Genomic DNA, 17,587 nt, shown 5'->3' with positions numbered 1-17,587 from the left:
GGGCAGCAGATGTCCTATAGGAAGGCCACTGGTTCCATGGCCTAGTCCTCACCCATCATTTAGACAAAGTCCTGGCTGTAAATACCTGGAATACTTTGGTGGTAGTGGGTAAGGGGTCTCTGATGTTAAGTCAGATCTCGCTGACTTGCAGGGTTTGAGCAGACCTACCCATACTTCATCTGCCTTACGCTGTGCAGAGCGTGTTGCTGATGGGCCATGCATGTTGTGTGCAAGGCATGGATTCAGTGGGTGCCTCCAGTTTTCTGCTGATGTGCTGTGGCTTTTCAGTACTTCTAGGCAAAGCAGAACTGCTTGACAGGTGCCGAGTCAAGGTTTCTCTCACTGCGGTGCGTCACCCCTGTGCTGCTGTATGGGGAGGCCCTGCTCGTGAGGCTGCAGAAGGAGCTTTTGAGACCAAAACTACGGGGGGCTGAGTTAATCTGCTGCAGTAACTGCTCTTTGGAGGGAGCTGAGCTATTCCCCTTTGGGACTGTAGTCTTTTCTTCTTTGGGCTAGGTAGGATCCATCCCACTTTATAGATATTTAAACTGTTGCTCCAAGGGAGTCTCAGCTCTGGATTTTTGTATATATAGTGCCTACCCTCCTTGCTCCCTGATGTACAGGTGCCATAGCATTGCAGAGCTGCTGGGTAGCTTGCTTCTGACTCATCTTTGACCTCTAGCTTTGGAGAATGTGATGGTCCAGTTAAGGTTAGACTCCGTTTTTCCCCTACAATAGATTCAAGCACTCAGCCTCATTGATCTCAAACCCAGAGTGACTCCCCTGCAAGGTTCAGGAGGGAAGCTGAATTGCTGTGGTGGTGGTGGCTTCATTTCCACTCTCGATATGCCTGGTCACAAGCTACTGTCAACTTTAGTGGGCTTTTGTGGATTGGAAATATTCTTTTAAAATCCAGGTAATTCTTTACTGAGTTGCCAGTGAGGCTTGTAGTAGGGGCCAGACCACACTTAGCTTTTTTTTTAAAAAACCCTGTTATTAAAAAAAAAAAAAAAAAAGGTCTTTTGGCCATCAGATGCCAGTGGCAGAAATTATCATAATACCATAAACCATTTTCTGTCCTTCACTCCTGGAGGGCTGGTTTTGAAAATGAACAAGTTACAAAGCCCTGTAAGAAGGGGTGGCTATCTCTTGCTTCAAAAACAGGGGTTTGGGGCCAGGTCTCGGGAGACACATTGCTGAAGTCACTAGCTGGATCCTGAAAAGGTTGTGCTCATATAATGTCTGGTGCTTCTGTCTGTGCCCGCGATCCCCATTCCCACTGACAGGTTTTGTGAAAGGATTTTGGAGATCTTTTCAATAATTTGATTCTCTTCTCATCTCAGACCTTGGACAGAACCCACCTGAGGCTATGCTTTTTGACTGGTCTCCAGGGGAAAGCACTGTAGCATATGTGCTGGGGTCTCTGACAGTGTTGGCTTCATCACCTGGTACCTCCGGGTGTTTCCCAGTGTCTAAAGGAGGATAGGTCTTCCAGGGACTGCCTTACTGGGTACTGTAGAAGTGTTGTGGTACTGGGAGTGCAGGTGCTAGCAGCAGCCTTATTTTCTGGGCCAGATTAAATCAGCTGGAAGTACCATTGGTCAGAGCATGCTTGCCTTGTCTTGTGGTTTGGAGCTCCGCAGTTGTCCATATCTCTTTGTGCTTAAGGTTTCACTCCACAAGCAGCAGGCTGTCTCCTTCCTGCTGACGCCAGTAACAACTCCAGCTTCTGCTGCAGCACACAGCACTTTGTCTGGGGCACATCTCTTCTGTTTTGACTGCAGATACATCTTAATGTTTCTGATCAGGTTTTCTTTCATGTGGTACATCTGACAGCTGTATTGTTGTACTGCTTGTCCTAGGAAAGGGTATGGCCAACTGGAAGAGTCTGAGCTCTTTGAAATCAGTTTAATTGCAACCAATTGCTAAATTAGTTTAATTGCTTAATACTTGTGCTCGCTGTTTTCCACCCACTCATAGTTTATTTGCTCTCAGCAGAAGTTCATCTCTGCAGCTCAGCTTTGAGAAGGGATGCAGCTGTTCCTGACCCATGACCTGTCACCATCATATTGATGTTTCAGAGTTACCTCTTACTGAGAAAAGGAAATTGTTCCAGGTTGGAGACACCTTTAAATTCTGATGGCTCTATCAATGTGGGTTTTGTCTTTGCATTTAGATTATGAAGACACTAGAGCTCCTGCCTATACCTACGAAGAACATGCTGGAGGAGAGCAAAGTGCTTCCTGTTATCCAGCGCTGGGCTCAGACCAAGACTGCTGTCCCACAGCTCAGCGAAGGGGATGGCTACTCCAGCGAGAACACCTCACGGGCTCACACACCGCTCAACACACCAGATCTTTCCACCAAGCAGAGCACAGAAGGTGACATGGACACGCCCAAGAAGCTGGTATTTCGAAGGCTGAAAATTATAAGTGAAAACAGCATGGACAGTGCCATCTCAGATACAACCAGTGAGCTGGAAGGGAAGGAGGGCAAAGAGGACCTGGACCAGCTGGAGGGTACCCCAGTGGAGGTGCCAGAGGAGCAGCAGCAGCAGCAGGAGATCAAAGCTGCTGTTGATGTGCCGATGGAGAGCAGCAAACCCCAAACTGTGGAGCTGGAGGCAGAGCCTGAAGCAGAGGTCAAAGAAGGCAACGGTGCGAAGCTGGAAGAGCCCATTACAATGGAAACACCATCTCAAGATGAAGAGGAAGGTGTCTCTGACGTTGAGAGTGAGAGAAGCCAAGAACAAACAGACAAAATTGTGGATGTGAGCGACTTGGCTACAAGGCTGCTCGACAACTGGAAGGAGCTCAAGGTAAGAGGCACCTGCCTGCAGCTACACCACCTCTGCTCTTGCTAAGGAAGATGCAGAGTTGTTTGCAGTTCAGTACAAACAGGGCTAAGTTACTGTTCTGTCAGTAAATGCTTGACAAGATTGCCTTTTCTATGCAAAAGGACTTTTCCAGGTGCTTTCTATATATATCCTTCCACCACAAACCACCCTGTACATGACTTACAGTAGATTTCCAGGCGTCGGTGCATTGCACTCTGAAAACAGCAGACAGTTCAGTTTGGGCACCACAAAGACACCTTAGTCTTCCATTTACTGTTTAGGCTGTTCAGGGGGAGGACAGCTCTAAGGGATTGAGGTTCTGTTCTCAGCTGATCATTAAAAGAAGCTAGCGGCAGCGCCGCATGCATTTTTGGTTGAAGTGGCCCAGTACTGGTCAATGTTGAAACAAATTAATGGACTGTCTACTCCTAAATTCTATTATCACAAAATTGTCAGTGTTTCCTGGCCTGTTAACATCTGCTTTTCATCTGCAACATACAGAGCCTCCAGAAACCGGTCTGTTGGCCATATTGCGTTCTCTTGATAGCTGTGCTGGGTTAACCTCTGATTTTTGCAGTTGGTGTTTAGATCGGGTAAATACTCAGATTTGTGGGTGTTATTTGAGCCTTTAAAGACTGCTAGAGTATGCAGCTGCTTACAGTTTCATTCCCATCAAGGTCTTCCTCGAGCAGACAACATCTTTAAGAGAAGGGCTTGCTGGCTGCAGGCTGCCTTCTCTTCTCTGGAATCAGGCCCCTGTCCCTGCGCACCATTAAGTGGCCACCTTGGCCGCTTGGTCTTCAGCCAACAGCTTTTTTTGGTGGGACATAGGCTGACATTCCAGTAACTCACCACTGGACGCTTCAGGCATTCTTTGGGGTTTCTTTAGCTCTTTGGAAACTTCTTGTCCATCTGCTGCTTCTGTAGAGTTATATTTCTTATAACATATTCAAGAGTGAGATGGGTGGGAGCCTTTTAAGTTGCTTTTACACTTTAATAGGTGTAAAAGCAGCATTTGCTGAGGATCCAGCAAAGGAATTGAAGGTAGTGCCATGCTTCTTGCATGGTGTGGTCTTGGTGGGAAAGGTTGTGGAGGGTCTTCTGCCCTTCCCTTAATCAAGTGTCTGCCCATTTTTAATTATTGGAAGTAGTCTTTAAGCAATTTTATCTTTTATGATGCATTAATCTAACTAAAGATGTTATCTACCCATTGAATCTGATATCGAGTAATGATTTAGAAGAGGGTAATAAAAATAATGGGTGTTAGGCATACCACAGCGCCACGTGCAGGTGGGGGAGACCGCAACTTTGAGTCTGTGAACCTTTGCTTGTACCGTTCAGCAACTGTAGCTACAAAAATTAGCATTTATAAAAAGTATTTAGAGTTTTACATGAGATTTAAGAGAAATCTTACCTTAATCTCTGAATTTTTCAGAAGAATCAGATACTCTTGAACATTTGCAGAATTTGAGCATAATCATTTGTGCCATAAAGCTTAGTGGGAGAAGAGGTGAGATTTTACTGTACAAATGACTAAAAGAAGTTTCTACAGAGAAGTGAGGTTGTGTTTCTTTCTTCCCCCCTCCCCCCCCCCCCCTTACCAGGTGGATCTGATTATTAACTAGATTTTAATTTGCAGAGTTAAAAATTTTTGTGAGCCTCACGGTTTTATTTATTGAAGTGATACTGTCAAATTGAATTTATGATTAAATTGAGAGTCCTTTTCCATCCATTGCTAATACCTGGGATTGTTTTAACTGAAAGCTAAATCAAGTCTGAGTCCTACACCGCTTTGGAGATAGACTTGCTTTGGACTACCCAGGCTCAGTTTTCTGTTTGCAACCAGGCATGTTCGCTTCCAGGATCACATGCTGCAGTGTTTAAAGTTGAAACAGCACAGAAAAAATGTTGAAAAAGGCTTAATGAAAAGCGTGAAGTCTCACAAAATGAGTGACTCCTCCAAAATGTTGGTTTGAGACCAAATTTGATCTGACAGTGTCATTTTCTCACCAAGACTGGTGTTTTCTTTTGAGCTGGGAGGAGCTCAGCCTTGGGTATCTAGAGACCTTTGCTGTAGCCCCTGGTCAGGCTGTGGAGTCATGACCCATCATAGTTGCTATTTAAGATGTGGATTCACACCCTCTCTGTGTACTTGTTAATTAATCTCAGGTCATTGCAAGGGTGCTAACAGCCTGTTGCAGTATGCGTGCCTGGTCATAGGGATGGGGTTTTATCTCACAAACTCTAGCCTTGTAATAATCCCAGCAAATCCAACCCAAAAAAGCAGAACCATGCTGCGGGTCTGTGAAAACTCCTGTAAAGCATTTGTGGGCAAAGTGTGACCTGAGGATTCATTCCGTCCCAGCCTTTATCATAGCACTAAGAGTTAACTGCTTCTGTCCGACTGTCACCTGTTAAGATGCAGGGTGCCACCATAGCCCAGCCCGGAGGTGGCTGATGTCTAAAAGACAAGACTAAGGTGGCCAGGTGATGCTTTAGATAGAAGGGGGATAGATAGTCACCTTGGAAAACCCAGTCATCCCAGTGGCAAGAGCCAGTCGCCTTTTCCAGCACATCCAAGCTTTTTAAAAGCTGGTTTTGTTTTGAGTGGTGGAACATCCTGCAGTAACTGCCATTGGATGGGGGGGCGGGAGGGTCTGAAACCTCGTAACTTAAGCTATGTCCTCTCCAGTCTTGCTGATGACCCCCTTGTAATTTCAACCATTTCCATCTAGCTTCTCAGGGCAGCAAGGAGCTGACCATGGGTCTCCTTTTCTCAACTCCATTTTCAACTCCGTGCTGAAGAAGGGAGAGGACATAGCGTGCATACGGTGAAGAAACGGGAAGATGGTTGGGAAGCTGGATGATGCATGAGCAATATAATAGGTGAAAAGAGGACAGAGGTGGTTAACTCATTGATGCCGACGTTATTTTGGTGCGTCCATTGCCGGCAATGGACGTCGCTCCGGGAAAATCCCAACTCCTGGCATGAAAGGATTAAGTGAGCTATCTTTTTCTATACCTCTATACACAGGACTTGTAAGTCCTTGGCTTACAGGGCTCATACACTCCAACTCCTTAACCCACAAGGAGTCATACCCACTGCAACACACACTCACACTCCCCAGCAGGGTAAGTTTTCAGCCTGGGCTTGTGCATGCCATTCCCGCTCTCCGAGGAAGCGGTGCATATCTTATCCCATGCTGAAAACTCACTCTGAGTGGCACAGACTGGTTGGTGAACAACCAGCAAGGGTGCACGTGGTGGTTCAGTGTGGTTCTTCCAGGCGCCTTAGCCCACTCCAGCCCGAGGATTGCACTCAGGTAAGGCTCCGTGGACTGATCCATACAGCCATACCCAGGATGGAGGCAACAAACAGCGTGACAGCCAGCGGACCCAGTGCTCTACCCTCTTGGCATCACAGGAACAAGTGGTAGGGTCAGCACTGCCAAGCATGGCAAGCTTTTCTCAGCATCCTTTTGATGGCTTACATTTCAGTAGTTAAGGCAGAGGGACAGGAGAGCACGTTTACCTTCAAGCATAGCATGTGCTTTAATAGTGTTAGTATTTCAGGGTGGTCTGGGTGTTGGGATTTCCTTGCTGTTTACGCCAAAGCAGGGCCTTGAGGTCCAGCAGCTCCACTAGCAAAGCTGTAGGCGTCTTGTCATGACCCGTCAACAGGTCTAAAATCTGTCCCGTGGCAAACCTGTGTGCTCTGCTGGCTGACTAACGCTGCATGAACACAACCAGTGTGGCAGTGCTGGCTGCTGCAGAGCACCCCACCATGCTAGCATGGTTTGGGCACTGCTCTGCTGCAGGTGGGATGGAGCTTTTGGCATCTTCCTCCACCCCTGGGTGGGCAGAGGATGCCCTTACCTTCGGTGGGGGGGGCAGGTAGGAGCTGTAGCTGTGAGGATCCCCAGATCTTGCCCTTACGAGTTGGAGAAGATGTTTTAAGAAAAATAATTTGAAAGAGTTCAAGTGTTTTGGGTTTAACAGGTTTTGGTTGGACACTTCTGTCCTCACAAGTATTTAGCAGTGACTTGGAGTTCAAGGCTGAGGTGTTACCCCAACTTTGGCCAAGGTAGACTTTCTCTTTTGCAACGAAAATGCCTGTTCTGTGAGCTTAATTACCAGCCTGAATAGGTATAGCAGAGCTTGGGTCACTCAGGCAAACTGAGCTTTTGTCTTCCCCTGAGACATTCTTTCCAAATCACATCTGATACATCTTGATAGGAGAGCCCTGTGAAGCTGCTCTTGCCTGTCCTGTTCCCAGACAAGCCGTCCTGGTGTGACTGCCTCTCGCTCTGGCACGCACATCACATGCTTTAGTTAGGAGGCTTATAATTTGTTATAACTCAGAGCAAGAAATAGTTCATGAAAACAATAGGCACTGGTGAGTGGCCAGCCTGTTTTTTGTGGTGGGGTTTTTTGGCCTTCAAGCAGGGATGTCATGGCATTAGTCCTTCTCTTGCTCTCCTCCCTCCCTTGGCGTGATGCTGGAGCTTTATGCTCATGCAGAGGGAATGGGGAGCTGCAGAGGGAAGAGAGGAAAGGAGCATCACAGGAGGGAGGAAAGCAAGGATGAGGAAATCCAGCCCTAGCGGGCAGAGCATTGGGTATCCAGCCTGGGAGGGGACTGATCTGGTTATGTGGTGTTTCTTCAGCAAATCAACAACGTAAGTTCAGAGGACTCCAGGGCAGTTAGGTGAGACAGCACAGTCTGTAGGTCATCTTGGCTTTGGGTGCATAAGTCCTGGCAAATGTGGCAAGCTCCGGCAGGCTCTGCATCCAGGTGTGAGGTTCATCCCTTCAGCCTCAGGAGAAATGTGCTTGGTCCCTGGTTGGGAAGCAGAGGTTTTGAAGCATGGGTGTGAGGCCAGGCTGGCACAGGTTGGCGTAGAACACCCTGCTGCCAGCTGTACTTGCCTTGGCACTAACACAAGATGAGCCTCTACCTGGTTGCACTGTTGTTTCCCTTTGCCCGTTGTTGGTGTCTGTTGGTCTTCTCCAGCTTAGTTGCATTAAATCAGAAATAATTGTCAGCTAAGGAACAGATTTCTGGTGAGGGTTTCATTAGGTACAATGTTCCTTTCCTACCCCTACATCCTTTGAGTCTCGAGACTGTTCTGCAGCTCTTTTGCCTCTCCCGACCCGAGGATGGTTTTGTGTCTGCAGCTGGACAGCCTAAATCCTGGTTGGAATTTTTTTTTACTTTTCTTTTCTTTGTAACAGACTTGTATCACTTTTCTTTCTATATTTAATTTTCTGTGCAACTCATTAAAAATTGTTCTGGAAGGTAGAGAGCCATTTGGACTCTGTTAGTGGTGGTTGCATTGATTCAGCATTGTGCACGCTTGAAGCCAGCAGCTTCCGTTTCCAAAAATAAAACAGGCTATCCTTCGGAGTTCCCCTTGGCTTGTGTCTGGTTTGACCACCATCTGGTTTTCATGGAGCAATTTTGACATATTCCTCTGTTGGTTGCTGGTTCAAAGACTCTGCTGCCTCCATCTTCCCCAGACTGATGCTGGAGGCACTGCAGCCTATTGAGTAGATCTGTAGCTGTTCTCCAGCAAGACGTAGCTCACTCCCCAGTTCATAATTATCTTGTATTTTGAGCCACCTGGACCTTTGTTAGGGCAGTCCAATTTGATGGGATGGATCCTGCCACAGCTTCACCCATTTTCCCCCTCCAGTGCCTCCTGTTGCTGTGGTCACAGCCGTGTCTTTCAGAGGAAGGTGCTTTCTCCTTCCTAGGGAGGGCAGATGCTTTCTTGCCCCTTGCATGTTCAACTGTCTTTGACCTCAAAACTTAGACGCAGTTATCTCTGTTGAGTTGAAATCGCTGTATTTCTTAGCTTCAGCAGCTGAGCTTTCAATGTCACAGTGAACCTAAACCAACATGTGGCAGGAGTGAGCAGTGCTGTGTTTGCCAAGTCCACCTACTCAGGTCCTTCTCCTGTTCCTGTTGATCCCTTTGTACGGTAGTTTCCCATTGCACATCCTGCTATTTAATGGAAAGTCTTTTTAGGAGCAGGGGAGGCTGGTCTAGCTTAGCTCTTCCTCCACTTGCCAGCTGTCCTGGCTGGTTCATCCATCATCTCACAGCTTAGTGGCTCCTCATCACACCTTCTCTCTGCTGGTGGGAACATTGTTCGGGCCAAAAGTGGGGCAGATTTTTGAACGTGCCGCTCTGCGGTGTGTCTGAGAATGAACTTTTTGTGGGGAGTGATGTGGGAGAGAGAAAATAAATAGAGAAAACCTGTTGCTGGTGAGTGCTTTTGTGTCTGTAGAACCTGTGCTTGTGGTCCTTCCCACACGAGGCAGTAAGAGGCAAAACGATCTACCGCTGGATGGCGTGTAAATAGCATTATATAGGCTTTATTGTCCCAGCTGGCTGCTTCAGCATCCATCCCCACTCCAAACAGTGAGCTGCTGCCTTGTTTCTTGGCATTTAGTTAAAAACACACTAGATTTGGGGTCTTTTGATCCACAGCAAATGTGTAAATAAATAAGAACAATTTTAAAAGAGCATATCTACAGACTCTTAATGCCTCTTGTCATGGCATATGTGTTCATGGATGCTTCAAACTACATGAGTTTGCAGCATTGTGTTCAGGTTCCACAGAAAAGCAAAATAGGTATTTAAAAAAATAAAAAGTCTTGACCAGAGTAACTTTTTTTTTTTAACCCTCAGCAGCACTTTTGAAGTGGTTTTGTGTTGTGAACAGACCACAACAGGGTTTCTTATACTTCCGTTTATTTCACCAAGGGAAAATATATTTTCTCAGCCCACAGGGCACATGGGGGTTTTTTTTCCTAACACAATAAAAGTGGGATTCGCAAACCTGGACTATCTTGTTAAATCCAGTGCTGGAGGTAGACACATTGCTACTGAGCGATGCAGTCTGGTGCAACTGGGCAGCCCAGGAGAGATGCCAGTCAACTACTTTCCAACCAGCTTTAAAAAATCAAGCGGGGGGTTATTTAGAAAATGAACACTATGTAAGGTTGAGAGTTAAGTCGAGGTAAAGCTCCGTATGTCTGAGAGTAGGGAAGCTTTAAATACCCAACCAGAAGCAGCCTTCACTCCCCCTGTAACAGTTTAATGAATCTTTTTCTCCCCTCTGCCTCATCCATGCCTTAAATTACAGGATATTTTAGCGCTCTAGGGAAGGTCCCTGCTGGTTTTCCCCCGAGGCATCAAGGTACGATAGGTGAATGTGGCATCGCATCAAATATGAAGATTTAACGCTGTTGGGAGGCTCTGATGGTCATGGACTTGGGGAGGTGGCTTTGCTGAGGTTTTTGCTTTGCTCCACATCTGGTCCTAGGAAAGCACAAATCCTGCCCTGGGAAAACCAAGATCTCAGCACACTGCACCAGAACAACTTTGTATAGCGCTGAGTATATTTTTTCTGAATTAATTGTCTTTTTTCTGGGGTGCAGCTGCAGCCTCCATCAGGGCCACCCCACATTCTCTCTTTGATTTTTCATATTTGGTTTATTTGGTCTTATTTCCTATTGCAGGACCATACTGGTCATGTTCAGCCACATAATAGCTGGTTCATCACATGCTGCTTCAAATAAGTGGGTATTCTTGTGAACTACTATATTACTTCATGAAGGGAACAGAGCAAGGGCTTGATAGAAACTGGAATTAAAAAAAACCCAGGGTTTTTCTTCCAAGCTACCAGCACTTGGACAGTCAGTAATGCTGTAAAACCTCTCCATATATTCTACATGCTGTAGGATCACTAGTATGATAACATGTCATTTATACTTTGAGTGTCAGATTATTGCAGTTAGAAGTACAATCATGAGCGCTGTGGGGCTAATAAAACATAATCTGTAGCAATACACAGTTTAATGTGGCATCATAATAATTGTTGCTGCATAATCCAGCAGCATTTAACACGGATGCTGCGCTGAACTGCAGCAGTCCCAGTCCCAGCATTTGCAAGTCTGAGTCCAAGTGCTCTCCCGTTTTATGTCAATGGAACGGTATTGATGAGTTATTCCGGCTCACGTGGATTTTGGGATTCAGCAACATGTAGTGTGCCATCTGTGTATATATGAGAAATGGTTTCTGGCTCAAATAACTTGAAGTTGCAAGGGATTACCTGTTGCCTTAGCAAAACGCACACTTCTGCCCTTGCTTTCTTTGAGGCTCCTCTTCTCCCCTTTCTCCCTGTGGTGCCATCTCTGGCTGGAGTTGCAAATAAGGCACGGAGCGAGACACCTGACTGCAGGGCTTCTGGCAGGTCAGAAAAGCAACAAATAATTAAAAGTGCTGTAACATCTCTTGTAATTTCCCATTGCAAAGCAGCCCCTTCTCTTTAGCAATCTCTTGACAGTGCTGCAGCTGCAGCCTGCCATCATCCTGGGCCAAGGGCCTGGTCTTTCCCAGGAGACCAGTGCAGGTGACAGAGCAGCATGGGCAGAAATCTTGGGGGACAGTGGTGCAGGCAGGGGGCTGTGTGTGTGCAGCTGAGAGGTCATTAGTGCAGGTAATAATGATGGAAAGTAAAGACAGAGAGAGGTTTCATGTGATACACTTCAGGATCACACAGGGTAATTAAAGGAGGTAGTCAGAGGATGCCCTAAAGACCCTTGCAAGGCACACAAAACCTAGATCAAAAAGCAGCTGCATACTGTAAGCCCCACAGCAAAAATCTCCTTTAGCTGGGTGCTGCTTAGGCTTCAGAACCATGACCTGCCTTGAAACACAGACGGCAGAAACATGGGTTGGTTTAAAATATGTGACTTAGTACCAGGAATCATGCTAGCATTCAGGTATTAGGAGGTCAAAAATGTTACAAGCGATGAGTAACAGTCTGAGTGTGTTTAATGGGGAATTCTCTCAGTGCTGTGGGTGGGATGGAGTGTGAAGGGGGACCGAAACCAGGCAGGGGGTTGGTGGTACAGCAAGGGCTGGGCTTTGGGGTCTTGGAGGTGCCTTGGGTGTGCATCAGAACCTGCTTTGCTTTGAGCCCCCGGTGCCCACCTGACGTTAAGAGCACACAGGTGGTGGCTGTGATCTCACCAGGTCCTCCTCCCTGCCCTGGTCCCTGTGGATCTGCTGCTCCGTGGTCAGGGGGGTTCCCCAGCTTGGCATGGCTTGGGTCGAGCTAGATGGGCACAGGCAGCATGCCTGGGCTTCAGAAAAATAAGGGTTTGTAGGGAAAGGGGAGCACTAGGAATGCTTCTGCATCCCATACCTCTGCTCTGGACTCTCCTGACCTGGTTTTCCTGCTTCTGCCCCTTGGTCCATAGCAAGCATGTAAATAAATAGAAATAATTTTAACAGGGCACATTTTTAGACTCCTAGTGCCTCTGAGCACTGGAAGAAGTCACAGCATACATGAGAGTGTAGTTGCAGGTGCTTCAAACTGCACATGTTGGCAGTGTTGCGTTCAGGCTCCGTGGAAAAGCAAAATAGGTATTTAAAAAAAGTAAAATCTTGGCCAAAATCACTTTTTTTTAACCTTTACTAGCTCTTTTGAAGTGGTTTTGTCTTGTGAACAGACCACAACAAGAGTTTCTTATGCTTTCATTTATCTCACCAAAGGAAAATGTATTTTCTTAGTCTGAAACAAGGGAGCTCAGAATACGAACACGAAATGCTGGTCAGAGGCAATATATAGAAAGCACCACAATAATTTGCCTAAAACCACAGCTTTGCTTCAAGAGACATGGACTTTTTTGTTTTGTTTTAAAATTGAATTGTTAAATTATTAGTGCCGTGCTATGATTCTTGCAGCCCTGTAGATGGTTGTTCTTGTCAGTAGCTGAAACTCTGACCCTGCCTGTGGCTTGCTTTGCAGGAGGTGTACCGGATCCCGAAGAAGAGTCAAGCAGAGAAGGAGAACAGTGGTATGTATTCATGTTTTCCTATATATCACTCATCTCCTATGAAACCACTTAATTTTCCTGGTCTGGGATGTCAAGGGATGTTCTGCCTTCATAACTCAGCATTCCTACTCCGTGAAAACGGCTCCTGTAAATAGGGAAGATAATCTAAGCAGTGGGTGATGGGAAATGTAGCCCTGAGGCTGATGCAGGGCAGCCTATACCTCGTTTGAAGACTCCGTTAACTAACAGAAGCTACTGAAACTGCAAGAGGGGGGAGCTGGAAATACTCTGAATTATAAAAATTCTCTCCCTTTTACCCATTTTTCCTAACAGCTGACCGTGGCAGAGAGTCAGCTGGCCACAGGGATCAGACTCCTACTCCAAAGAACCCGATCCTGAGCAGAGAGCGGGATTCCGAGAGGCAGAGCCAAAGTAAAGAGAAGAAGAGACGGAGAGACTCGTTGTCCCCTCCATCCTCGGCATATGAGCGAGGAACAAAGAGGCCAGAGGACAGGCAAGTTATCTGGCGGCACTGGTGTCAGGGCTGCGGGTCTGACCGCTGGGCTGGGAGTGTTGGAACTGTGGTAATCCTGGGTGAAAACTGGGGAAAATGGTCCCGGTGATCTTTGAAAACACCCAGGGACAGGGAAGGAGATTTTATCCTGCATGGTGAGATGCATTCCCTGGCCGGAGTTGCGTGGCTCCTGGGTGTTAGGTGGCCTCTCCTCTCAGATAACCTAAGTCTTCACCTTCAGTCATGTTTTGGGTATTAGACAGGTGACGAGGGAAGCGATACCCACCTCTCACACAGGAATTAGGGTTGTAGCCCTCCTAGTGCAGAGTTTGTCTGAGTTCTTCAAAACCCATTCCCTTCTGCTCACCTCTCCCCAGTGTACTTAAACTTGGAGCAAGACCGTGCCCGTACCAGCTGGCAGTACCCATGCCAGGCAGGACTTCTAACACAGACCAACTTCCTTGACCAACTGAATATCCCCCAAAACCGTTGAGCTCAAGGAAAGCGGTCGTGGTAGGTGTGACCCCACCAAGTTGGTGCCATGTCTCCTGCCTTCCCCTGGGAACGGTGGCATCCTGCTGCCTTGGCTGAGGAGGTGTCTCTTAGGTTTTAAAGACCTTGCAGTGATTTTACTTAGTGTTTCTTTTTTGTGGGCGCTCTGTTGCCTGATGGATGCCCACTTACACTGCATATGTTTGCAAGCGATGGATACAAGGGAGCATGAGGGCTTCAAATTTACTTACATCTTATATTAAAAAAAAGGATTTTTAAACACAGGTTGGCTAGGGAAACAAGGCACCGAGTCTATAAGCTCCAGTGAAAGTATATGCTACTTTAAATTACAGTGTGTGCAGATGCTGAAGTTAAAGTAGAAAATAAAAGCAACCAGTTTGTGTTGCGCTAGCGTGAGTTGTGCCCTTCCATGTAAAGTACATCTGCTGACCAGGTCCAGTAGGATGGATGGTGAGAATAAAAATAGGGGCTAGGTAAATGAGACATAGACGTCTTTGTTCTTGGTGAGTTGGCCAGTTCAAGGAACAAGCAGTAAGAGAAAATGTTTTTAATTATTAGCTGTTCTCCCAGATTTTAAGTGAGAATCAGATCAGTGCAATGATCCTGGCAGCCACACGAAGCTGCCTTTGCCTTTTCCTTTTCCTATAGATTCAGACTATCACTGTCTGAGCGCCTGAGCCTGTGCTGACTCCCAGGGTTGTTCGCCAGTGTCCCACAGGCATGCAGCCGGGCACAGCCAAACCCTCCTGCAGCCAGAGGAGCAATAGAGATGGTGGTGGCAGGCAGCACGTGAATCAGCAGCTGCTTGTTGCCAGATAGCCATTTTCCTCCCTTGAAAGTTGCTTCTTAATTAAAAGAAGGAAAATATTACATGTCTTGCGTTTCTGGGAGGCTTCAGATCATGTTAAAGGCAGTAAGAATGCCAAGGAATTTCCTTTAAAGTCATCAGTTTTCTGTTGTCCCTCTTAAATAGGATCTAAAGCCACTTAGTAATTAGGGAACAATTGGTGGTGAGTCAGCCAGATGAGGAAACTTTTGTCCTCGTATTGAGCTGGGCTGGGAAAGTTTAAAACATCTGGATAAAAAAATAAGATGTAAATCTATACTACTGTAATTAGCCATTTGGAGGATGGAAACATCACCGAGGTCTGAGGGTAGAAGTGGAGCTAAGTAATGGCAGTGTGTCAGGAGGTACGAAGATGGATGGACTAAACAGTGTATTTTTTGTGTATTTTAAACAGAAGAAGCTCTTTTGTGGGTGAGGAATTGCCTGCTCTGGCTCTTCCTTCCTGCAGCCACATCCTTGTTGGTGAGTGGTGCTCACCAGGAGCAGGACTAGGGTGCCCGCATCCTTCTCTGGGGATACTCTTCTTGCTCTGAATGTCCCCCTTTTGTCTTATTAAATCCTTCATGTAACTAACAAACTAAGAAAATAGGTGGAGAGAGGAGCAAAGTAAGAGAGCATCGCTGGCTTGCTCTGCACTAAACCCTCAGTTTTCTTCTGCCTGTCCCTTCATGCCAGCTGCCTCTCGTGTAAACTCTCCAGGCAGGGCCAGGAAAGACTTGAATTATTGAAATTGAACTCTTCATGTCAATAAGGTTCACATTAACAGACCCTTGCAGCTACTCTGGGAATGTGAGGAAACATCTTAAGTGTATCTGTTGGTAGCAATGTGCTTTTGATATGTAAATGGAATGCATGAACATAAAGTGAGTATATAGAGAATATACTGGATGCTTTGTAGAATCCATTATATTAGGGCTGCAAAGCATTTTTGCTTGTAATCCCCATTTTACCACACTCATAACTTCTCAAAATATCCACCTTTGATCTGAAATTTTCCTTGGTTGAGGTCTGATCAAAGTCTTTAGGCTTTTTTTTTTGGTTTTCCCCCTTCTTTAACTCCTTGGAAAAATCCCTCCAGCTGCTCTGTGTGTCGGGATGGAAATTCTTATTTGTAAAAAAATAATTAAAAAATCCATCCACACTTTATTATTTTTTAAGCTGGATCTGCGGTCTAGTAAATAGCATAACTCTAAACAGAAACGTGCTGTTTGTAATTCCCTTGTTCTTTGTCATGTCTGCAAATGCGCCTGTGTCTGCAGCTCCAATGCCAGGGGAAACCTTAGACAAGAAATTTGGGGTACTTTCCCCATTGCTGAGCTGCTCTGATCTTTGGGAGTGAAGATGTTGTGGTGTGAGGTGCACCTTCTTGGAGAGCCTCTTCCAAAACCCATCTGTTCTGGTCCCGCTTCAGGAAACCATGGCAGAGGGTCTCCAGCACGGGTCCTCAGCCTGCTCAGGGGGCACCCTGCTTATTCCACCCTCTCCTCGGGTTCTCTGTTGGCCCTTGAGATATTGCCTCCCCTCTCCGGGTGTCTTGGTGCTACCCAGCAGATCTTCCAGACAACTGCTGCATCTTTGCATCACCATTAGCTTCAGCACCGAACTGAAGTTGGTAAATCCAGTGGGACCACTTAGCTCATCCTCTGCCCTCATGGACAAGTGGGACCAGTGGATGTTTCTCCTCCCTATGAGTTGCCATGGTTGGTCAAGTGCCTGAAAACAAATGTTTTTAGGAATTGTTGCTGCTGTTGGGCATTTGGGCCCCCAGCGTCTGCTGCCATCAGTGGTGGCTGTTTCGCTGCTGGAGCCCTGGACCTTCAGGTTTCTGAGGTCTCACGAAACCTTCTCTTTTCATCCTCTCCCAGGTATGACACACCAGCATCTTCGAAGAAGAAAGCCCGGCTTAAGGATCGCAACAAGCTGTCCACAGAGGAGCGCAGGAAGCTGTTTGAACAGGAGGTTGCCCAGCGGGAAGCCCAGAAACAGCAACAGCAACTGCAAAACCTGGGGATGACATCCCCCCTGCCCTACGACTCCATGGGCTACGGCACACCCCACCACAGCTTTATCGGCTACCCGCCTGGCTACCCCATGCAAGCCTATGTAGATCCCAGCAACCCCAACGCTGGAAAAGTTCTGCTGCCCACGCCCACCATGGATTCGATGTGCTCGACAGCAGCATATGAACACCCACAGACCTTGGTTGGGCACACAGTAGAACCAACCCTAACTACTCCTCAGCCGGTACCAGTAGTCCAACATGTAGCAACGACGATGGAGGTTACGACTCCACAGTATGTAGCACAAAGCGACACCGTGGTCCATCAAGAACCCAATGTGGCCGTCCTGCCCGTGGCTGCACCGGGACCAGTGCAGAGTCAGAGCTACGGGGTTTGGGATTCCAGCCAGCAGACTGTAGCAGTACAACAGCAGTACTCGCCAGCCCAGTCTCAACCAGCCATATATTACCAAGGACAGACTTGTCAGACCGTTTATGGTGTGACATCTCCCTACTCACAAACGACCCCACCGATTGTACAGGTAATTTCTATTTCAGACAAGGCATGGCGTGAAAACACCCACAAAACGAAGGGTACCAGCCTGCAGCTGGGAAAACCACTTTATTTGCTCACTCTTTGCTAGTGCTCTTAATGTTAGAGCATCCTGCTTTGCTCTGATACTAAGCTGCAGTAGCACTTCTCTGATGACTTCCCATGCAAGGGTATGAGAAAAGCACATTTAAGTAGGGTATTTTCCATGTACAAATGCTGTAGTTGTTGGAACCAAGCAGGAGTTTACAGCTTACAGAGATTATTTGTAACCTGTTTATAGAAGTTAAGTTGGTTTTTTGATTGTTGATTCCAGTGAACGGGATTTCTGCATAAGAGCTTCCACTGTCATTGACCAAGTAAGCAGTAAAATGCAGGGCTGTGAGTTTGCCTTCCATTGGCTTTTAGAAGCAGAGTCTGGAGCTACCAGCTTAAACCAAACAAAAACCCCAACAGATCAGCTTTCTTTATCG

The 17,587-nt window shown here is 46.7% G+C and overlaps 1 protein-coding gene across 1 annotated transcript in view; it reads left to right on the top strand.

The window, feature by feature from the left end:
- Nucleotides 1-17,587, top strand: part of SETD2 (SET domain containing 2, histone lysine methyltransferase) — a 66,530-nt gene that overhangs the window by 37,154 nt on the left and 11,789 nt on the right. Inside the window, exons 12-15 of the mRNA XM_055806878.1 lie at nucleotides 2,177-2,818; nucleotides 12,664-12,712; nucleotides 13,025-13,205; nucleotides 16,431-17,106. Of these exons, the coding sequence (XP_055662853.1) occupies nucleotides 2,177-2,818; nucleotides 12,664-12,712; nucleotides 13,025-13,205; nucleotides 16,431-17,106 (1,548 nt within the window). The remainder of the gene's footprint in view (nucleotides 1-2,176; nucleotides 2,819-12,663; nucleotides 12,713-13,024; nucleotides 13,206-16,430; nucleotides 17,107-17,587) is intronic.

This window comes from Falco peregrinus, chromosome 5 (genome assembly GCF_023634155.1).
Source record: "Falco peregrinus isolate bFalPer1 chromosome 5, bFalPer1.pri, whole genome shotgun sequence".
NCBI lineage: Eukaryota > Metazoa > Chordata > Aves > Falconiformes > Falconidae > Falco > Falco peregrinus.
Note: the sequence above shows the minus strand (reverse complement) of the source record. Positions and strands in the feature narration are given on the sequence as shown.